General features: G+C 36.8%; 1 protein-coding gene across 5 annotated transcripts in view; it reads right to left on the bottom strand.

Annotated features, from left to right (window-relative positions):
• Positions 1 to 1,259: 1,259 nt before the first annotated feature.
• THOC2 (THO complex 2) overlaps positions 1,260 to 23,557 on the bottom strand; it is a 48,991-nt gene continuing 26,693 nt past the window's right edge. For 2 of the 5 annotated variants that reach the window (XM_033072126.2, XM_033072129.2), the window contains 21 exons: positions 23,461 to 23,557; positions 21,610 to 21,727; positions 20,951 to 21,130; positions 20,206 to 20,370; positions 19,271 to 19,546; positions 18,693 to 18,834; positions 16,195 to 16,352; positions 15,253 to 15,381; positions 14,649 to 14,780; positions 14,384 to 14,568; positions 13,482 to 13,666; positions 13,101 to 13,206; positions 12,312 to 12,748; positions 11,421 to 11,479; positions 9,885 to 9,920; positions 5,780 to 5,917; positions 5,363 to 5,432; positions 5,127 to 5,284; positions 4,409 to 4,485; positions 4,264 to 4,311; positions 1,260 to 2,132 (listed from right to left, as the gene is read on the bottom strand). In XM_033072126.2, coding sequence (XP_032928017.1) covers positions 4,284 to 4,311; positions 4,409 to 4,485; positions 5,127 to 5,284; positions 5,363 to 5,432; positions 5,780 to 5,917; positions 9,885 to 9,920; positions 11,421 to 11,479; positions 12,312 to 12,748; positions 13,101 to 13,206; positions 13,482 to 13,666; positions 14,384 to 14,568; positions 14,649 to 14,780; positions 15,253 to 15,381; positions 16,195 to 16,352; positions 18,693 to 18,834; positions 19,271 to 19,546; positions 20,206 to 20,370; positions 20,951 to 21,130; positions 21,610 to 21,727; positions 23,461 to 23,557 — 2,876 coding nt within the window. In that variant the 3' untranslated portion in view covers positions 1,260 to 2,132; positions 4,264 to 4,283. Of the gene's footprint in view, positions 2,133 to 4,263; positions 4,312 to 4,408; positions 4,486 to 5,126; positions 5,285 to 5,362; positions 5,433 to 5,779; positions 5,918 to 9,884; positions 9,921 to 10,688; positions 11,480 to 12,311; positions 12,749 to 13,100; positions 13,207 to 13,481; positions 13,667 to 14,383; positions 14,569 to 14,648; positions 14,781 to 15,252; positions 15,382 to 16,194; positions 16,353 to 18,692; positions 18,835 to 19,270; positions 19,547 to 20,205; positions 20,371 to 20,950; positions 21,131 to 21,609; positions 21,728 to 23,460 lie in introns of those variants that run through there. The other 3 variants (XM_033072127.2, XM_033072130.1, XR_004419359.2) reach the window with 2 other exon arrangements.

Raw genomic sequence — 23,557 nt, 5'->3', positions numbered from 1 at the left:
GTCTTTTGCAGCTGGGTGAGAAAACCCTCCCAACAGGCATGAACTTGGCCAGAAACTGTTCCTGTGGTCCCTCTCAGGAAATCAGGACATTGCAGAACACAATCCACGTTATCCCAGCCACAGCACAAAGTAAAATCATTCCCTCTCGACTGCTGCAGTTGGCTGGGGGTGTGTCTGCACTTGCCGGACCCATGACAGGGTCAGTGTAACATCCCACATCCCATCTCCCCCCTACTGCTTCCCAGGGATGTGCAGCCACACTGCTCCTGCTGTGCCAGCAGCAGCACAGGTGAGGACAAACCCTCCTGCCAGGACAGGTACATTCTTCCTCCAAGTTGAATTCTAGATTACTGTTTCAACTTCCCTGCCAGTGTCCGGAATGACAGCTGTCTCCTGGTCTTTGGAGATTACCCTGTATTCAGAGAGCCCCCTGGTGACCTTCACCCACCGGTGGCTGCAGCCCCACCCAAAGCACCACCTTATTCACATTCCAATAAAGCCCAAGGACCAGACTTTGATAGAAATGTTTGATTTTAGACTGCCCCAATGAGGTAATTAAAAGGAGTATTTAGCTTAGTTACTCTTCTTTTTAGTCATTCTTTCTCACCTCTAAGTAGATGGATAACTCTTACCCAATTCTCTTCCCAATTTGTCTTGTGTCTTTGTTCCATGTATGACCAGGACTTGTAATCTTCTATGAGTCACTCAGTAATAAGAACAAAGCTCATCAGAAGAGTTTTACTGATCAAATCCCTAAGCACTACAATTTCTTAATATTTAGTATTTTGGATACATGCATCAAGACAAAGACAACATGCTTCTGTTCCAAATCCCAGATTACTGAAAGCATACATCAGTGATGCTCAACTCTTGATCAAAATTTTCTTTATATTGTATTTTAAAAAATCTTACCAAAACCCCAAAATATTTGAGAGACAAGTCCCTGTGTTTAATAGTATTAATATTTGATACAAAACCGAGATTTTAATGGCATTTGGACAAGGGACAAATGGCTCCTAAGAAAGGTGTAAACTTGACTGAAGGCAGGAAGGCAAATCCAGAGCTCCTGGAAACCACTGGAGAAGGGCAGCACGTGCCACAGCAGGCACCACACTCTGCCACCAGCCCTTGGCATCTGAAAAAGGGCAGGTACAGAGGGCTCCTCAGCAAAGACAAGAACCACCCCTGCTATGATTCCAACCAGAATCCAATTTTCCTAACAATCCATAGAAATAATAAAGTGACCACACAGAGAATGATTTACGACCCATTGAGAAAACTATTGTTTATTTAGAAAAAAGGTTACACTGGTAGAATTTAGCAGATAAAAAAATTCTTTTTTTTTCTTTTTTTAAAAATGTCATTGTGAAATTTCCAGACTAAAGTTCAGCAATACAAAGCTCCTGTAGCTGTAACTGAAACGTAATTTATTTCAGTTTTGAAGAGAGCATTTCCAATCAATCTAAAAACAACATGACAAACAAAAAGTTTGACAGGGGACAACTGAGCACAGGTTTAGATTGGGATGGGACAGGGTTCATTCATTGTTTTTTTAAACAAGTCAACATTATACACAATATACAAATAATCCCTAAGCATTGCATGAAAACAGTGCTCCCACTTAACTTTTTTTTTAGTTACTGATATTAAAAACAGGCCAAGTAATAAATAAAAACTGAGTTTAAATGAGGTAAATCCAAAAAGGTTCAATAACTGTTTATTTGTGGTTTTCAAACATCTAAAAGAATGCAATTTCAAACTGAAAGAATTACTAAACTCAGGCAGTATTTTCAACAAACTAAAGTGGAACTATGTACACATGAAACCTCATTTGCACTATGGCAACTGTTTGTTTGCAGCACATTGTGCTAAAATATGGAATAGGTAACACTTTCAGCCAGGTACTGAAAATAAATGTATAAGAAACTAAGCAACAAGTTAAAAATACAGTAATGTACAACTTAACAATTAAGTCCTTAGCATGGGGAAATAAAGCAGAGAACTGAATAATTTAAGGAGATGCAGATGGGTCCTCTTCATTCACAATTTTCTGTGCAATCTATACTCTGGAAAATACATTTCTGGTCACAGATATCTTTGATATAATGGATATCTTCCCATTTCAATGTCACCTGCAACAAAGGTGTACATAATTAGAATTAGATGTTCAAATGAACACTGATTTCACAACTTCACATTTTATTCCATTCACAACTCAAAGAATGAGGAGGGAAATAAAATATCATTCCCTAACTCTAGCTTATTCTACAGCAAGAACTACTTACTATGAGCACTGCACCGTAAGTAGTGAAATGCTGATTTAAACATACAAATAGAAAACAAGCAGTCATTTGTGAGGGAATAAACTCATTTAGAGGTGCAACCCCCAAAAATCTTACTATGTCTAAATTAGACAAGAAATAAATGTAGTCAAGTAGACATTGTACATTAGGAAGAATGATATCAAAGATTTAACAGGAGCACAGGATGAGATTCCTCAGCTGTGTTGCTATACAAAGCACTTTCTCATACTTCACTATGCACACAGTGGGATGCTGTCAGTTCCAGGCCAGAAGCTCCAGCCCATTACACAGCTGGATGTGGATTCCACAGTAAAACTGACATTTACCTGAGCACTTGTTACTTACAGTCAGCAGAATACAGTTGTGCTTTTTTAACTGACAATCCTCACTTTATATTGAATTGCTAGTCAAGACAAAACTTTGTATTTTATTACTAAAGAAGCTGTAAGTGCTCAGTAGTGAACTTCATCTACCAAGACTGCCTTTTTTCTTTTGTTCCAAAGTAGCATTTAGAAGAATAGGGAAAAAGCTGGGCTCCCTCTACAGTGATCAAACAGTAACGGCTGTGAAGGACAAAGAGTCAAGAAAAATCCAGCAAATTCTTTCCAGAGAATTTGTAATTTTCAGTTTAGAAACTATTCACAGAATTATCCTTCATTATTTCAAGAAGATAAAAAGGAATAGTACTAAGAAGCAATAACCTGAACTCCCATCTTTCTACCACCAAAGAGCACCTGGTATCAGCACAAGCTTTGTTACCCAAATCCCTTCAGTTATGTGCCCTTGACTGCTGTGGCTGAATAAGCCTTGACACCTAATGGGACATGAGATCCCTTCTGAAATAAGCCCCCTTTGCTCTGAGGTCACAATCCATGAGTGGAAACTTTTCCCAGACATCTAGATTTTGCTTTTTCTTTTTTCCTCAACATGTAAAATTGTACACTGCCTTATGCATAAAGATCAATAGCAGTCTGTGACTAAAGCTGGATACATCAGGTGAACTAATTTCAGTTCACTGGGACACTTTCCTTCCCAAATAATTGAAAACAAAACATTTCAAGACTCCTAAAATGGCTCAATGTATAGGAGAAAAAACTCCTGCCCTCATGTACACAAAACAAAATTTAAATGTCCACATAGCTGCATAGGTCTGAAAAAAACCCAAACCATTCAGAGCCACATCAATTTCAAAGAAAACTGATTTTTCCAGAAGACCCAGTCTGCATAAGGGTTACTCAAAAACCCTGAAGTTTCTCTTCTTTCTTTATATAGTCCATGCTTCCATGCCAAAGTTTACTTTTATCTTCTTCCTTCTCAGATCAGACCAGATAAAATATTATGCAGAGACACTGATCTGACCAATTGCATTATGCAGCACTATGGTTTAAAAGCTACTGCTTTTGTTGCAGTAAGAAGATGCAAAACGTGAGTTTGCCACATATTCGGCAAGATATCGTTAAGTAACATGTAGATTATCAAGAGTGATGACTGTCAGAATGACATGAATCCACCTGTGCTTCTGTATGGCAACTTTTCTTGGAAAAAGTAACAAAGACACAACTCCACCAAACTCTGCTGACATGCCACATTCCCCGCCTTTTTTTTATTAAAAAAAAAAAAAAATCTGAGTATCTATATAATCTCTGTGATGATGATGGGGAAATATTTTCCCCTAAGTAAGTAATGAAAACTTACAAATAATAATAGCAATAATACTTTTAAAATAATAGTAATAATAAAAAAAAACCCAACCCAAAACCACATATGCCCATAAGAACGCCCAAACATGTAATACCATCAATTAAAAAAAATTCCCACAAAACAACCAAAAACCCCCAAAACACCACCCTGCCACCCTGGGTGATTTCACACTGTGCTGTTTTGTCGGTATAGCCTTTACCAGTCAACAGGACCCATGGGAGATACCAAATCAAACAAACTAAATAACAAACATTTTTACCTTTCCTGAAAGAATCTTCATTATCTATGCTTGTCTGAAGATTTATGAGTAAATTCAGCGTTAAGGAAAAAGATATTTTGCTACATATAAAAAAGAGAAGCTCATTTGCAGAAATTTTTTGAAATGCCAATGTTTAAAAGGATATTGTTTCTTTTCTTCTTTTCCCCCAGTACTGTCCCGTTTTTCTTTCTTCTCTGCTTTTTCTTTATCATGTCTTGATTCCTTTAAAAATACACATATGGGAAACAGCTTATTTTGGCACCCACTGTACAGGATATTCAGGAGGACTGTAACATTTAATATTATAATTGGACATGGCTAAAAATAATCGTCACTCAAAATGACAGTACTCATCTTCTATGGTTTCTGAGATTATTTCATCTTTCTCATCCAGTTCTCTGGCAAGTGCCAGCAGCAGAGCAGCAACTGGGAACCACTGTTTGGTGAATACCAATGTAACTACAACATAGCTGCTTTCACCAAAAGCAGCTGTGCTGACACATGCACATGGAAATCTGAATTACAGCCTAGTTTATATATAAATTAAGCCTATTTTCATCCACTTGCTTACCAAAGCAGTCTGCAAATATTTTAGATTATTCAGAACCTAAAGTAAAAGTTCTGAATTTTCCTGGCTACTGCCAAAATGAACTAGTCCTCTGAACTATCCTACTCCTGCCAGGAGTGACTGCTGAGATATTTTAAGCCACAAGATACCAGAAGTCTCAGAAGCATTTTTTTACACATTCACACCACATCTTTTAAATTTAGGCTATAAAGCAGCAATAAATTTCAGGAAAAAATATCAGCTTGTTCTGTCAGCAGCAACAACAAATAAACAAGAGAAGAACAGCTTATTTTACCTTTTTGCTACCAGAGGAGCTCTTCTCCATCTTTTCTGCCTTGATTGAGTCACCTTTCTCTTTTCCTGAAGATTTTGATTTGTTTTTCTCTTTCTCTTTTTCATTTAAGCGAGGGGAATCAGAAGGACTTTCACTTTTGCTGTGTTTTGAAGAACCAGCTAAAAACAGAGCAGAAAGTTGTAACTCACAACAAGTAAAAGCCTGATGAACACACACACAAAAAGTAAAATACATACTTGTGCCATTTTCATCTTTGCGTCGTTTAGTTGAATCCTGTGGTACCTCTCGGTCACTGTTTGAATGATCCTGGCACCAAACACAATTATGCAGATGTTAGCAGACTAAAACATACTCTGAGGGAGCACCTGCTTGCATTCTTATTTTGGAGAACTAATTTTTGAATCATTAGAATGTAACTGAGGTGTTACATCTCGTGTGAAGTTTCTGGAGATGAGTTTGAAGGGAGAAGAGGTTTGAATACATGATTGCAAACCAACCTTTGAAAGAGTAACAGAACGAAAAAATCACATCTGATATACATCACTTCTGCTCAGATGGGCTGTACAACCAATTACTACTGCAAAGGCTTGGAACAGAAAGCTTTCCAACCACATACCAACTGTCTAAACTAGTTTATTAAAAATGTCACCAACCCTTTTTCGATCTTTCCTGTCCTTTTCATCTTTCTTCTCTCTCTCTCTGGATCTTTCCCTTGACTTGTCCAAATCTTTCTTCTCCACTTCTCTCTCCTTACTCTTGGACAGTGTTGGAGTAGTGTGGTTTATGTAGTGCTGTTAAATTAAGGCAACATCACCAAATATTAATATGTATTCCTAGATGTGTAAATAAAAATAAGTCTTATTCTAACATATCCGATCTAGCTCAAATACTAAACATAAATATTTTATTAGCAAAATAAAGAGTAATTGAAGACATGTTCAAACTCGTCATCCATAATTGAACCTTCTGCTTATTTACTCAATTTAAGCATATTTTCTCTTAACTGAAACATTTATGTTAAATACACACAACACCGTTCACCAGGACAGCTGGATGCATGAACACAAATCAGATACAAGGCTACAGAAACAGGATATGAAGGTTACTGGACTCAGTTAATACCTGCACTCTTGCCTGCAACAAATGAATGGAATCAGCTGCTTAAAAAAGCTATAGTTTATTTTTAAAGAATAATCTTTATCAACAAAGTATTTAAGATAGTACTTTGAACAATGTCTTTTAATCTAATTTCTAACCTTCCCATGAGAAAAACAGCTGAACACAGAAAATAATTGATTTTCTCTGTAATGTGTTCTAGATTGTTATTCCACTATCTCTTCTAACCAATTCTGGTAAGCTCCACAAAACTGGTAGCACATGTGTTATATAAATATGGATGCATTACAGTGATGATATCTGTCTTTTTAAAAACAATTATATAGTTAGATCTAAGAAATATTAAGAGCGTATTTTAAATTAAAACTACTTCCCTTGGTATTTATATACAGATTTAAATCAGTATACTTCAATCTTTCTCCAGTTCCATAAGTTAACAATTTTATCTGGGGACTAAAATATCTTTATTAAACTGCTCTCTGTATTTCTTTTTAGAGAGACACCTTACTCAAAAGAACACCAACAAAAGAGGTAAGTGGAAGATTAGTTTAAAAAAAAAAGGTATCACTTGAACCAAACCAGTGAGTGTTTCAAACATTCAAAATTAAAGCAATCCTCTCCTTCCCCAGTTTCAGTAAATGCTTAACAACTTACCAAAACCTGATGTTAGTGATCCTATGTTAAAAGCCACAGTAACAAAATTTAGGTCTCTTTCCTTTAATTATTTCACTGGAATTTTATTGTCCTACAACAGAGACTGAACCTTCAGTACTTCTTGCACTAGATATTTCTTTATGCTCTTTTCCCCCACTCTTCTTTTCTTATTCAATTTCCCACAATCCCATTCCACAAGTAAATTTATCCCTGCTCTCTATTTTGCTGACAATGACATGTCAGTATGTTTTCTCTAAACAGCCCCATGCAGTTGTCTCCCAGAGCTGCTTTCCACAGGAGAAAGTGAACTCATAGTTCTGCTTTCTCCTATTCCATTTCTTGTGTTCTTATGACTGCTCACAGCAGATTCCACTGCTCCTCTACCATTCCAATGCAGAGTTTTGGAAAACCACATCCATCCTCCCCCACCTTTACCAGAAAGACTTTATCAACTTGCCTCTAGAAATGCTGTCAATTGACGACACATCAAATTTTGGGCGCTTTGGTGTGGTTTGTAACTTGGACAAATGCCAAAGCAAGGGAGAAAAAAAAAAAAACTAACTCAAGTCTGGCACCATTTATTTTCTAACCTGCAGTTTAAACCACTATTTCCATTTTCTGGCTCCAGAAACTGAGCCAAGTCAGGAATAAAAAAGTCTGTAAGCAGACAACAGCACCAGACTTTTAACTTTCAGTGGAAGCTGAATTCATAAATCTTACAGGCTTCTGAACATCCCACCTCTTCCCCAAATAAGTACATGGAAGTAAAGAACATTTAACTTGTCTTGCACCATGTACAGGGAACATTGTCGTGAAGTGCTTTAGGTCTGTTAGAACAGCATTGAAGAGCAAAGATTAGTTCGTTAGGTAAGAAAGATTAGAAAAGCACATTTAGAAAAGGAAGGAATGGGTTGGACACTCCCCATTCCCCAAACATTTAAAGAATAAATCCATTAAAAGGTCACACAACTGTGATACACTTCCAGCTAAGTCTACAGAAACAGATTACAGTTAATTCTAGAACATAACTTTTCAAATTAACTAGAAGAATAAAGCTGTTTGCTGTTAATTCAATTGCAAATAGTTCCACTGCCTGCTTAATTAACGCTAATAAGTAAAATAAGTATTTTAAAATGCAACTTCAGCTTAAATAATGAAAACATAAGCAAAATTTCAATTAATCAGCTGTAGTTTGACTCATACAGTGAGGAAGGGAAAGGGAGGTTTTACAGATTCCCATATATGTCCCTTCATGGCAGAGGTAAGCTCAAGACAAATACTATCATTTTCTAATTTAAAAAAGAAATATACAAGATATGATGATGATTCATAAAAGTATCTCGATTAAATCTACAGACACTGTAGTTTCATCAGTGGTAAGACTAAAGGATGTTTCCCATATACACTATCTCTATAATCAGATACAATTGGTATTTGAAAGAGTCAGTTAAAAAAAAAAATCCACCAGCAAGTGTCCATAACAGAATGGCAGTATTTTGATTTAAAACATACAAAGTGTTCTGAACACTTTGCATAAAGATAACTCCAACTAAAACAACAGTGTAAATATGGAACAGAAAATGGAAATCCATGACACATTTTTAAATGAGGTGATTATAAGTAATCCTAGGTAAACCCAAAAAGTATCCAAAAAGTCCAAATGGTCAGCATTTTCCAAGTGATAAACCTCTGTGCAGTTTAGTTACTCACTGGTACCAACTGTATAATCAAAGACTTTAACAGCAACTTTAGATTTGATCCATCTCCTATCAGTCACATCTCCTGATGTATCAGCAGGTGTGCAGTAGCTGTGACTGTTACTGTACAACAGTTACAACGTGTCTGAGTTTTAAAAAGAGCAAAAAAATATTTACAGAATCTAAAATACAATATTCCCAGTGCTTGTTAGGCCACACCCAAACACCGGGTTCAGTTTTGGTCCCTGCTATACAAAAAGGATGTGGACAGGCTGGAGATGCTGCAGAGCAGGGCCACAAAGGCTGATCAAGGCTTGGGAAGCCTGACACAGAGGAAAGGCAGTGTGAATGGGGTTTGCTCAGCCATGAGAAGAGGCTTAGGGGAGACCTTTAGCATCACGTCCCAGTATTTAAAGGGTGGCTACCAAGGGAGATGCCCTTTTAACAAGGAGTCACATGGAAAAATAATGGGTAATGGACAAAAAGTTACTCCTGGGAAGCTTCCAATTTGACTCAAGAGGGAAACCCTTCACACCAAGAACTAGCAGCCATTGGAGTATTCTCCTCAAGGAAGTGATGGATTCCCCAACATTGGACACTTTTAAGATCTGGCTAGACAGAGTGCCATGTTTTTGCCAAAAAGGCTGGACCAGCTGATCCTTGAGGTCCCTTCCAGCCTGGGATTCTGATTCTATGAACTCCTGAGAGCATTCTTTAGTATCCCTTCTCCTAAGATAATGAAACTGAAGTGTATTTACAGGAAGCAAATATGCAAAAATTCAGAAGTCTCTGATGCTTAGAAACACAATACTATAGTATTAGAACATGAATACAGTTGCGAGGGTAAAGAGTATCAACATTCCAAAGTTGTCTCCAATATTCTTTAACTACTGTTCTTTAACTGATATATTCAAAACCACTCAAACAATTCTAAGAACTCTTTTAGCTACTCTATTAGCTAAATATGGTTTAATCATAAGGACGCTTCTGGGTATTCACAAGTTTTAGAAGGGGATAGAAGAGACACCGATGTATCCCATTTCTTCAAAATATTGACAGAAAGGTAAATTCAGGTGATTTTTGTTACGCTGCTTCTACATTATCAACCATCCCTCCTATAAATCTGTCCTGCACACCAGGATAAAAAAAACCCCATCCCTTTATCATGATGCTTGTATTTACAGTAATGGAATTTGAATTTCTGATGGGAGTTTGCTACAAGAGCAAAAGTTAACTTCTCTCTGCAACAGAACATGAAAATAAACTTGGCTGGTTTCTAAAAGATTCAAACCTTTGCTGAAGAATCCTTGAGTTCGTTGAGGTTGTCCTGTAGAAAATGAACGGAGATGACACATGAGCTGGAATAGTTTTCAGAAACCAGAGGGACTTTGGGAAGCACGGCCGTGCCCTTGAAAAAAACAGCTACTCCTTCTGGAACAGATCTTATGTTAATATCGTACTCTGAAAAAAGCTAGAAACTGAAATACTTTTTAAAAAGAAAGTGGGGGAGGGGGAAAGACAGTCATTATCTATTCTCTAGACTCTGCTATAAAATAAACTACAAAATAAGTCCGTATCTAATTCTTCCTAAAACAGTGAAAACACACTCTCCTTCCTAGACAAAAATATAAATAAAAAGTAGTCTTAACTCTAAATACAGCTGAACAAGAGGTGAAACAGGTTTAAAATACTTTTAAACCTGTATCTTCTCCACTTTCAGTTAAATGTGGTAGAAGTCACTCCAGAATGACCTTATGCTGCCATTAATAAAAAACTTCATCACTGAGTAGTTATCACTGTCACCTGTTCCCTCAAAACTAGTAAAAGTTAATTGAATTCTGCAAAATTAAGTTAAATCTTTCAAGTAAATCTTACATAGAAAAAGATGTACTTTGAAAAAAAACAGAAAAAAGAGAAGAGCTTGTTCTAAAGTTGGTAAGATGGTGAAGTTTAAAGACCCACATAATCCATCACAGTGCTCTTGATGAAATATTGGTAACTTACAGTTTTAAATGTTCAACGTACTGCAAATTCAAAGATTCCATGAATATAGATGGTTTAGAAATAATATAAATATGGAGCAAGGAATGGCTACCCTGAGTCTTCAAGTAGGCTACGCCCATGGTTTTGTGCTGCGCTTGAGTGCTTGGGGTTTCTCTTTGCTGGGTAGGAGGCTTGGTGGCCACATCTGGTTTTATCGTAACGCAGGGCTCAACATGGTGGGAACCCATTGGAAATAAACAAACCTCGAAGGGAAGGTACAACAGAAGCTGCATGCGCACTGAATATACACAACTACAGGAGAACTGATCACCAAGGAGACTTTAAAATGGAACTCCTTTCAAGACTCCTCCTTAGAAGGCACATATCGGTATGATGCTCATCAAGAAGCCTGATGAATTCAGAGGTATCGTACATCCCGCATCATCCAGGAATCTTCAGTGCTATAGATTCTTCAAAGAAGTGCAGAAAAATATGCTCCACTCTGTTGCAAAGACTCATTTGCTTGTAGCTACCATTGCACTCCAAAAAAACTGACTGCTTAAAGCAATGAGGCACTTCTGTGTAAAAATTCTCTTGAAATTTCCAAACACTATTTTACAAAATTTGTGCTAGGTCCTTGAAGCATTATTTTGGTTAATTAAAAAATATTTTTATAGAAAAAAAGACAGTCCGCCAATAAAGAAAAGGAATGCATTTTCTAATGCAACATAAAACCTCCAGTGGTTCCAGGGTATACTTGGCACAAAACTTGAAGGAAGTCGAATACTGGCATCCCAAACTTGTGAGCCTAACATGGGTGCTGCCTTCCTCAGGCTATACTAACCTTTACTGTTGAGGAATGTGACGGAGAAGAATGTGTATCAACTTTGCGGCGTTTTTGTTCTGAGGAAAGAACAGAACAATGACATTATTAAAACTCAGTTCAAAGAGGAGAATCAAATAATATCACTTTCTGAAGTACCAACAGAATTACAGCTAGATTTTTTAACACTATGTGAATTTTGTTTTCCTTAAACTATCTACAGTTGGTGGCATACCTTGACAATCATTGTGAAAGTTTGCAGTAGAAGTGTAATGTGAACAAACTGCTGCAAAATTACACTCACTCCAAACTTCCATTTTATGGAAGTCAGTATCTGAATTTCAGAATTGCTATGAAGACCGTGAACAGGCAAACCATATGAAAAGTATTATAGCCCTCCCTTATGCAGTTTGCCTTAAGTAGCACAAATATAAAACTCAACATCAGTCTCAGATAATAACTTAAGGATTTGCTAACCCTTAATATAAAAAGGGACTGATAAAGTTTTCTGCATCCTTCTAAAGGATACAAAAGCCTGTATCTTTCACTTTTCCTGTTTCCTTCCCATTCAAAGGTTGTCATGAAGCTCTCAAAGTACAGACAAAATTTTTGCATTACACTTTTGCAAAATTTGCATGGTTGAAGTTATACCACTAAGTTTTATTAAAAGACCATTTAGACTTACATTAAAAAAATTGTAGGTTTTGTGGGAACAAGCATTCACTGGAGATATGTGAAGTTCACACATCCACATAGTTTGCCTTCTGGAGATATTCTGACCACCTCCTTTAGATATTGACCGTATTGCCAAATCTTACTTAGTATATAGGAATCCTCTCTCAACTTCTCTAGTATTTTTTGACATTCAGTGATTTTTCTAGACAAGAACAGAAATTAAATATTCAAACTTACCCCTTTCAGATTCTGATGTTTCTGATCTGGGAACAGGTGACTTCAAGGACCCAGCAACTGGCACCTTTTCTCCTCCTTTAGCATTTTCCTTGGATTTCATTTCCTTTGCTAGATCTCTTTCTCTGGATGGCTCCTTTTCTCTCTCCTTTTCTACACTTGACTTTGACTCGATGATGGTAACAACCGTCTTGGACTTTTCTTCTTTTGAAGCTTTTTCTTCTTTCTTCACTTTTTCCTTCTCTTTGTCAGATTTTGGCGTTTTCTCCTTGATCTCTCTTGCTTTCTCATCTTTGTTTGCCCGTTCTTCCTTCGGTTTATCTTTCCCATCTTTCCCAAGTGCCTTCATCTCCGGAGTGGCAGCTGGAGTCTTGTCTTTTTTTTCTTTATCTTTTTCCTTCCCGCTCTTTTCTTTATCATCTTTCTCTTTAATAATTTTGCTGCATCAAAAATAAAATGGCCAGTTAGCATGGATACAAAACAGAGCTCCAGCTTTATCACAGAAGTTTTATTCCTGAATGTCTGGCAGAATTTCCTGAAGCAGACACTAAGATTTCTTTATCAGAACAGCAATAAGCAAATGTTCTCATTTATCTTTTGTAGCTAAAATGAAATGCATTTATCAGTAAAACTGTGCATTTTGAAAGAAATAATGTCATTTTTTTATACTTTAAAGAAATGGAAACTATTTAGACAGATCCCAGAAGTAAAAATAAAAGGCAGATCATTTGAGTGCATTTCTGTTACTTGGAAGGAAGTAAACAGAGAATGTGTGAGAACAGTTTTTCTCACCTATTAGATGCACTGTTTCCATTGCTTGTTGTCACCTTCGGTGTAGCATTGACAGTTTTATTAATAACTTTCACCACACCCTGAGACTTCTCCTTTAGTTTATCTGCTTAAAAAAAGAAAGAACAGTTCTATTTCAACAAGTTAATCTACATCCAGTTGGTTAAAATACAACAAATAGCTGAGCATATTAATGTCAAGTCATGTGTAGCTAACAGCTAAAACAGACAGCAAATCTCTCTCTCCCAAAACCAAGTAAAAATAAAGAGCATGCACTGATCCTATTTAGTATCACATTTATATTTTTTCTTTTTAGCTTAACGAGGCAAATTTTGAGAGAAGAAAAATTCTAAAAACAAACATAATAATCATAGGTGTGCTTACCAGTCTCCTCAGTAGTGCCCTCTTCCAGTCTAACTGTATTTATTGTGAGAGACGTAGGTATCCCAGCACCACCTGGCCCATTTTGTAGTGTTGCAGGTACAGCATTCCTGGCAGGTGGGTCTTTGTGGTGAAATTCATTTTCAGGTATCATGAAAGGCTTCCTACTTTTCAACTGTCCAGAATAGCTGCAAGTCGCACAGATTGTTAAATATGCACAAACATAAAGCAAAACATGGGTTGAATCTTAAATGTGGATCTAATCTAACAGTTCATCTGTTATTTATTTCACAGTTTTTCCTAACTGATATGCAGTTTCTTCCCCCTATATTGATGAGCTCAAAAGAAAAAGGAAAACAAACAAACCCAGTAGACACAGAAGCAGCCCTACTTCCACACCCTCTTCCTCACCACCACACACACTCTCTCCTGGACAAACACATAGAACAAACCAACTACTGACAGAACTTCAAACCTGAACTGCCCCTCAGGCACACGAGGATGATTCCACATTCACCACAGGAAGATGCAACATGTAACTAAGCATTTTAGAATCATAAGCACTTCTAATATCTAACCAGTCTTGCAGCAATAGCCCTTGGCTTTCTTCCTTTTACTATCCATCCTATCTCCTTGCTGCTATACTATTTCTCTAAAATTAAGCTATGCTCTCGTGAGTAGAAATCTTTACTACTTTAAGGGTTTTACTAGAGTCTTGTAAAGGAAATTAGTGATCATCCAGCACAAAATGAATGTTCTCATTCACACTGCCAGCACCGAGATGCAGGATAGCGAAATCTTCTGTGATAAGGTAAAAATCAAATGTTAGGACTGTAACAGTTCCGAGTCTTTAGATGCCTTTCATGATCCACTTTTAACCACTTTCTTAAATAAGTTGTTGTTACCCCATAGCCAATGCATATAGATCAGGTCTCTTCTCTTTCTCTTCCTGACATATCTTGTGTACTCTTCTTTCCAAGGCTTGACCCAGGTTCAGCACTTTTGGATACCATGGAAGGATTTTGGTCAGCACAATCAGGATGTTTCTGATATGTGTATATTCACCTGTTTCCAGACAGTGCACAGAAGCCTAAAACACAAATCAAATCTAATTAAGTTTGGGATTTTTTTAAAGCAAAAAAACCTAAGGTTTTAGGCATCTCTATTTACCTTAGTTAATTTATAGTGCCATTTGTGTACCACGTGTCTAAAATTCTCATAATCCAATTGATCAGCCTTATTTCCACCATCAAAGCCAGTTGCTCGTAATATAGTCAGGAAGCCTGGATAGTTGCCACATTCCTACATGCACATCAAAAAATAGGACAAAGTTATTTTTCAGGAAACAAAACTGGTAATTTAAATTCTAAACTCTAAAGAATGAGACACATAGAGGTTTTTTTAGCTAATTTATGTTGAAATTTTAGTTGTGGGTGAGAGAAAGGATTTTTCATAATTTAACTAGCTGGTGCAAGGAGTATTAAGAGTTTCCATATGCTCCCTAAATTATCTTCGAGGTAAGCTATGTGAAAATCAGAAATGTAATGGGGTTTTTTTAGCATATATATTTTTAACACCATACAAAATTACTTCTATCAAAATTATGTAAATTACAGTAAAATACATGTCAATTTTATGATTATGGCATCAGAAAAATCCAATTGCACTGTTTTTAAATCAAACAGTTTCACTAAATCCATTTTTACTGGGCTGAATTACACAAATGGTTGGTATATTCTCTAATGAGCAAATTCATTTCAGTAATTTCCTATACCTTTTCATATATGACTCTGTCACTGTGCCATCTGGTCACGGTCTCCAGCATACAGCATAAAAACCTGCCATATCTACTGGCTTCATTTTCTGTGCAACTTGCAACTGTATATATAATATCAGAGAAAACCTGTGAATAGAGCAAGAAACTGTTACTATGACCTTACTAAATTACAGAAGGAAAAAACCTAACAAAGATTATAAGTTTCTCTCATCAAAACCACCATTAAGCTGGTTTCTAAATACAACACACACTGCTTATAAAACATTGTTAGTTTCCCAACTGTTGGTCCTTCACACTTAGCCCAGAATCCAAGCATACAGCTGCTGCAGACACAATGTTTGACAGCTTAAGTGTCTTCATTGACATAACTTTTATTTTCAAATTAGTAATGATTTGAGCTGGTAGAAATAAACATCTAGCCAAGTTGATGCAAAAAAGTTTTTATTTCCTGCATCAGATAGGGCTACTTGACAGAAATGCTCTTTTAGACATCAGGGTAGACACAAACAAGCCCACTGTCTGTAGCACCATTTGCCAGGGTCAGAAGGGTCCCAAGGATGATGTTGGTGGGGGACAAGCATGAGAAAATTGGTTCCACAGCAGAAGGGCACACACAGCTAAAATGGGATGAATGAGAGCAGGTCATGGAAATGCAGACCACTTAAAGGTTACAAAACCCAAAAACAATGCCTATGACAGTTAATGACTTTGCTCTGAAACTCCAGATTCACTAGGGTAAAACAACATTTCTTGAAAATAAACCCCTGAAGCTTTAAGAAAACTTTTGATCAGAGGATCTGAAGCACAAAAGCGAACTTCTGATTGTCACAGATTCTAGAATGAAACAAGTAATGATCTCATTTACCTCTTTTGGGAGGCAGGGGGGACACTAGTTTGGGATGTTCATAGTGGTAATGATGAAAATACAGAGCTACTTACTCGGTCATAGCAGAGAAGGGTGGAGAAATTGGGTGTTTTCTGCTGATGCACCAGTTCAACGAAGTGAGCACAGTAAACTGCATCAATTGCGGAAAAAATGCACCGAGGAAATATACACAACTGTAAAAATTTGGTGATGGTCTCATTTTTGGTGGATTCTTCAAAAAACAAAAGTTGAGGGGGGGAAAAAAGAAAAGAAAAATAAAGTAAATTAATGGTTTATCATTCAAATACTCTCTTCCCAAAAAGTTCAGTATGACAGATCCATACTCTGGTGTTTGTACATTTGGCCACTTGTATTTCAGACATATCTTTGACATTGACCAGAAACAGTCAATGTAAGTCCAACTGTTTAAGGGTGAGGATAGAATAGCAGGGTGGATGTAGCAAATGTTTATTTCTTCTTTCACACAACAGAGCTAAAAGCAGCTGGGAAACTTCAGTAAACTTCTCCACCTGCTCAAATTGTGCACATCAGCAAAGCAAACACCACCTGCTATTTTCCTAGAACACATCTTTCTACATGGCACTGACTTTCAGTTTGGTTTCCTTCAAAACTGAAGAACACTCTGTCTCTATAGTATCAATTAATAATCATTTTTCCAACTAATCAAACACATAGAGGAATTTAAAGAACAGCCTTCAATAAACTATCACCCCAATGCAGACACATTTTGAGAAAGTTTTATCCTACCACTGAGTAAAAGGCTGCACAGTATCAAGTTCAAGAGTCACCTGTTTTCTGTTTGACCAACCACAGGTTGGCAAACACAACAGGCCAACACATACCCAAACTGGTCCCACGGCAACAACGAGCATAAAAACAAGCTGAGAGGAATGTACAGCACGAAAGCAAGGTCAGAGGAAAGTACAGAACTAAAGATTGCAAGTGGATGGCTTCAAAGGAAGAACAGTCATGATCCTCACAAAGGCCTCTGGTGGTTTTGCACAGGCCACAAGTCATAATACCCAAGGGTTTACTTGCAATTTTGTGATGCTCATGGAATAAAGCTTGCTCAAGAAAAGACTGTCAGCTTTTACTTAACTAAAAACTTTATGATGACTTTGTTTAATTTTATTATCTACCCCTCAAAGGTTATAACAAACATTTGATAACCAAAAAAAAGAAAACAGCTATCAAGGGAATCACAGTTGATAGGACAATCAAGTATGCGCTGCATCAGAAGTGAACAAAGCAAGTGAACAGCCAGCCAGAACAGGTAGTCTCCAATTAAAACTACCAGGCTACTCTGCGAAAAATTAGCTATTCTCAAGGGTGCAAACACTATCAAAAGTTTGTAGACAGGAAGCTAGTCTTAAAAAAAAAATTAAATAACAATAATTTTAAAAATAAGAATAAACCTCACTACTACACTGGATGTGCTGTTCTAGTTCCTCATGTAGTACAATTACAGATCATATATTTTAATGGGCAAACTGCTGAAATACTAAGCTTGCCTCTGGATACAATGCTGGGAAACTTCCTTCAGCTGAAGCCCGAGCACAAGAGCCAGCAATAAGCTATTCCCAGCATCCCACAAAGAGTTACATGTAAACCTACACAAAGTATTTTCTACACACTTCTGGGTGCTTCTTCAAGTAGACAAATTTACCAAGTCATCTCTAGACCAAGTTTTAATCAGGAATTTTTCAACCAGTAATTTCTTGTAGTTCATTTGCTACAGAACATTAAACAGGAACAGTGTTTTTATAGGGAACAGTGTTTCTTCATTAAACCAGTTGGATGGATCTTACATGAGGTGGACAACAAAACTCTTTTCCACTGGATTATGCTAGGCTTCTTGGGACAGACGAACTACTACTTCCAGTTACAAACTCAAAGTTCATCCAGGGAAGAAAACTGACCAGAGAAAAACATTTCAGATTAACCATACCAGCAGAGTTCACAAGCAACATGAAACATTACAGACGTTTTGTAGGAGAAAAAACTTGATTCTGCTTACTGCATACTGCCTTATGAAACATGTGCATGCTGTTTCACTGCATGGGGCTGTGAGACTGGCACAACAATTATCTTGTCATTGGAATAGAGTTTATGCCACCACCCAAACCCTGGCATATTGCTCCTAATCACAGGACTCAAGTTAATTCAAACCAATCATGGAGATTTTACATGCCTATTTTTTGTCCTGAAGCAATTATACTTACTTAGCAGCATTCTAATTGCAGTTAGCAAGTACAAGCCAGCTTGCAATTACAAATTTCCACTGAACTGGTTGATCTCTAACTTATTTTCAAAATTAGGGCAAAATTTAAAAGGTCTTGACATGGCAAGAAACAAAAAGCTTCTCTATGAAAACCAACTACCCAGCATTTGCAAAGACACATTATGATCTAACTAAAAATTTACCTTGCTAATAGACCTCAACATATAAAGAGATCAAATTTTCAAATCAACATTAAGAGTATTAGTGTAAGAAAGTTCTGGAAACAGTGACAACTACAGAAACATCCACATTTCCCTTAGACACACTTACTTGCCAGAAGCCAGTTATCTTTCTCTAGCTTCAGTCTCTGTAGAACCCTCTGCACATGCTCCAACTGCTTCTTCTCCTCTTCAAGGAGCTTGTCCTGCAGAGCTGTGCAACGTTCTTTTTCTTTTTTCTTTTTATTTGGAGGCTATAAAATGTCAGTGTTAACTCATTTAATATTATACTAAAACTTGTTATAGAGAGACAAATAGTAAGTAATAGCGAAGAATGCCTGAAAAACTTCTTACTCAGAAATGTTCTGCTCTAATAATCAACTAATTTTATGAATGCTGGCTGACTACAGTTAAGACAAGAGTGAACAGACAAACCACAGATACAGGTGTCAAGATCTGCTTTCTGAAACTGATTTTCCTGTAACTTTCACTTAGTGAAGTCACTAGTACTTCTAACACGGGAATTATGAAGGAAAGTCATTCCAAATTATGTTAACGTGGCAAATCAGAATGGATGAACCAGGTGACAAAACTTCCCAGATCTAAACAACCTTAATATAATACATCATGAAAATAAACTCTCTCAAGGCTGGAAAATTTAAACTGAACCACAACATTTTATCAACATACCATTTCCTGATTGTCATCTATGGCTTTCATCTGGACTTTAAGTTTATTGACTTCTCTGTCATAGCTGCTGTGTGGCACGGCAAGGTCATACATCGTTAAAGACCAGAATGTAGCATAAAACTGAGGGCTGATGTCATCCCATACTTTAGGGAGGTGCAGAGAAATCACAGCTTCGTGAACAGGAGCCATCACCAGCTCACATGATGTAATGTATTTGTGAACTTTGTGCTGCTGTTTATTTCCCTTCTCAGCTTTTTTTAGTTCATCATACTTTGACTGTGGATAAAAAAATAGAAAATTAAAAACTGTAATCTATATATAGAAAAATTAAACTTAATAATATAATTTAACTTTTCTATACAACATTTACTTGTGAAATGTCAGTACATAAAGCACTGAAGAACTTCATACAAAACCTTTAGTCTTCACCCTTATTGGATGGATTTATCTTTCTTCAATGACACTGCTATCTGTTGTTATAGTAACACATTATACTACACCAAGTAAAAACTACTCTCCATAGAGAACTTTTTAGATGCAGGAACAAATTCATTTCTGAGAGTTCCTGAGATACCACACCATTTGGCAGCTGCAACACTTTCCTCCACAGCAAAAATCCATCTAAAACACCTGCAGAAGAACTTACACCTTTGAGGGAACAGGGAGGGAGAGAATTCCTACTGATAATCCAAAACATCCAAAAAGGTGACTTCATTAGCTACAACTTGTCAGGTGTGAGAAAGATGACACATGGGCCTTATTTTCTTAGGAGATTAAGGACTACTGTTCCAGTCCACAGCTTCTATTTCCAATTCTACTCACAAAACTTCCTAAGTTTTATTTAGCAAACAAACTTTATCTGGAACCTACCACATGTACTGGCAACAGGTACCAGAACAGCACTACAAGCAGACAAATGGAAGAGTTGTACTCACTGAAATGTGGTGTGCATACATGGGTCTTGAGAGGAAAAATGCAGCATCATGAGGAGTGTGAAACTCATTACAGAGAACATCAATAGAAGGCACTCGCTTTATGTAATCCTCTGTGCTTAGATTGGATGCTAAAAACCCACCAAATTGTACCAGGGTGTCATGGCACTACAAGTAAAAAATACAAAAAATTAGCAAACATTATTATTTTGTTCAGCAATTAAGTTAGGGAGAGTCTCAGAGATTGCTTTTTTTCCCATTTTTGTTTCTTGTTAAAAATGCTAACACCAAAAAATTTCTCATGAGGAAAGAACAATAAAATAAAAAGCCCCACCTAGAAAAGCCAGCAGAACTCAAGAGCACTCTATTTTACCAGAATGGAATGCAAGTACTTCCAACTGCCTAAGGCAGTGAAAGAATTATTTTTTAAAGAAGGGAAACTTCACTACCAAAGTAAGACCATAAAAACACAATGGACACTTCAAAAATAAAAATTTAACTTTTTATGACAAAGGATGCTTTGTTCTTTTACTCAGAGGTCACTTGTCAATATACTTTTAATATACTCATAAATTTGAATAGAGCAACCCTGCAATTAGTTTTAAAATTCATATGCATTTATTGTACTGGATTCTCATCTATAGGTCTAGAGATGTTGTTATTTATGAGCTGAATCCTTATATATTGTGCTGATATGCTGGAAGTTAACAAAAAGGAGGGGATCTCGAATGCAGGTGTTTTTACTTGCCTGATCATACAGTTTTCCCACCAGCTTCAGATGTTTTTCCCCTCCTTCTTGAAAGACGACACCATTTCTCTGTTGAGCCATAAGCAGGCACAGTGGGAGGGCAAGATCATGGTCCAATAATGCATCTTTTAATCTCTGAGATGATTTCTTTGTATTCCTGATTTGGCCGAAGTATCCACCCTGCACAGTACAGAAAAAGTTAGCCAAGTTGGAAAACAGTGCATCACAAATGGAATCTGTGTGTGCTGACTGCAGAAATACTGATGAACTAACAGCAATAGTTTCCTCCCCATCAGTAAAACTCTCTGGATTCTGTACTGCCATTTATGTATAGAAGAATCAGAAACTAACCTATCTTGCCTGCTTTAATTAGTTTTTGCTCCCTGCCTGAGCAGGGCAGAGCCAGCAGGACTGCACCACATCCAAGTGGCTGCTGGAATGCAGAAGTGTGTCATGTAACACTCTCTCCTGAATATCAGATGCTGTGATACATGAGAATTAAGATTCACACCTACACTGCCTTGGCTGCCTGTCTCAAGGCCTCTAAGCTCAAAAGATGTAAAGCACACATCTTTCTCAGCTATGTTGTCAGAGTTTTAAAACCAGTCTTTAGAACAACCAATAAAAAGCAATAGTTATTAAATGTAACACAAACGCACCTCAGCTTTCAGTTGCTCTCCACCAGTCATAGCTTCCAATTGTTCCATGGTCATTTCTTCAGTAATTTCTATCCCCGCCATTTTCTGCACTACCTCTTTTAAAATAAGCAAATCAAAGCTGCAAAGAAAACAGAAAAGTAGAGTAAAAACAAGACAAGTTGTTTAAGAACTGGAAGTCATGACATTTAACATAGATTACATAGCAGCACCACAATGCATGTTAAACAACATTTTCATTTATTCAAGAAGAAACTGGTATGTCAAGCACAAGGATTTCTTTATTGCAAGTAAAAAGCTAGCACTTAAAAGCAATGCAGTCATTCATCAGTTGGATTTCAGAACCCATTCAGAAAAACTTAATTGTCTTTGAAGATGGTAGTGAATGTCGTGCTATTAAGTATCAGCAAATTAATCAAAGTTTACTGCTCCCTTTTGTTGCTTTCCATGTGTCAAACTGTATCTATACAGTTATTTCATTAATATGGAATATTTTATATATTGTTAGGAGTTTCTAGAATAGTACACAGCCTTAGAAATGTACTGGCAAAGTTAGTCTGGAAAAGTTACGTGGAAACATGGAAAACATTGTATTTTTACTTGAAACACAGAATATATAAAATACTCCAATAATCATCCTGCCCAGAGACTAGCTTTTATTTCCTGCTCTGAATACCATAAGGACAATGACTTTTCCTTAACAGAAGTATAGCAAATTGTATCTCAACCACACAAAGTAGCAATGTTTTTCAGTTAACTTCTGAAATTTGTGTGACTTACTCGTAAAATCATTGACCCACGCCTTCGAAAACAAGTTTCATCTTTTAATAATTCATGTGGCTTGTATTTTTGTTTGCTGTTCCAACCATAAGTATGTTTTCTGTCTAGGAACTGTGCAATACCAGGATAAGCTCCAATTCAAACACCTGAATATTGCAGTCCTATGAAACTGGTCATACCAGTAAATCCAGTTTATTTTTATGATCCCAAGTACTAAATTTTTTTTTCCCAAAATACTTACAGCCATGATTTTGGGGAAAGACAGTAAACATTACTTACCCTTCCTCTGCAGCTCAATGTGATTGCCATCATCAGAACAAAAAGTAGGGACAGAGGAGCATATGAGACTGAATGTCTACGTTGCAGCGAAGGGGAAAAACCTACATTTCTCAACATAACTACACTAAAATAACATGCTGTGTTATCACCATTGGTAAGCTGCCTTGCAATAACCATATGGGAATTTCTAATAGAAGAAAGTTGAGACTCACCTATGTGATAAAATTAAAATTAAATGAATAAATGAAACAATAATATTAAGTGATGACAATGGAAAGATAAAATGAAAAGTCAAATTGGAAATCTTATTTTGAGTTATGATTGACATTGACACATGAGGAAGCAATTCAACTACCGCTAAATAAAACTGAGAGGGTATTTAAATAATATTAAAATGTTAAGAGCCATCCCTGCAGAGAAGACATTATGAGAAAAGAAAAAACAAACTAACAGTCACACTGCCTTATATAACGGATACTTATTTTTTAAATAACGTACAATAACATCTGTGATGAAACTACACACGGGCAGGTTTTTGCCCCTGTCTGGTTAGCTGTTAAAACTATTAAAATAAGTTAAAGATGAAAAATCAGTGCTTCAAGAATGTCACAGATACACTCTTTAGTACATGACTTTTCCTCTAATTGTGTATCATTCTTTCTTTCTGCTATTTAACCCTCCCAGTGCTATGAATGGATTTAACCACTGGTTACATCGAGTGTCTGTGTATCAGCAAACACCTAAATAGCACTTTACAAAAACTAAGTTTATAAGGATCCATTGTGCAATACTTGCCTTTTGCCAGCTTTCAGCTGGTTGGCTACATACTGCAGGAGGCCTGCAAGTTCAATTGGGTATTTTCGGAAAACAGCACCACAAAAGCTTGCCAGAC

This window comes from Catharus ustulatus, chromosome 14 (assembly GCF_009819885.2).
Source record: "Catharus ustulatus isolate bCatUst1 chromosome 14, bCatUst1.pri.v2, whole genome shotgun sequence".
Classification (NCBI taxonomy): domain Eukaryota; kingdom Metazoa; phylum Chordata; class Aves; order Passeriformes; family Turdidae; genus Catharus; species Catharus ustulatus.
The sequence above is the reverse complement of the archived record's forward strand: the minus strand, read 5'-3'. Positions and strand labels throughout refer to the sequence as shown.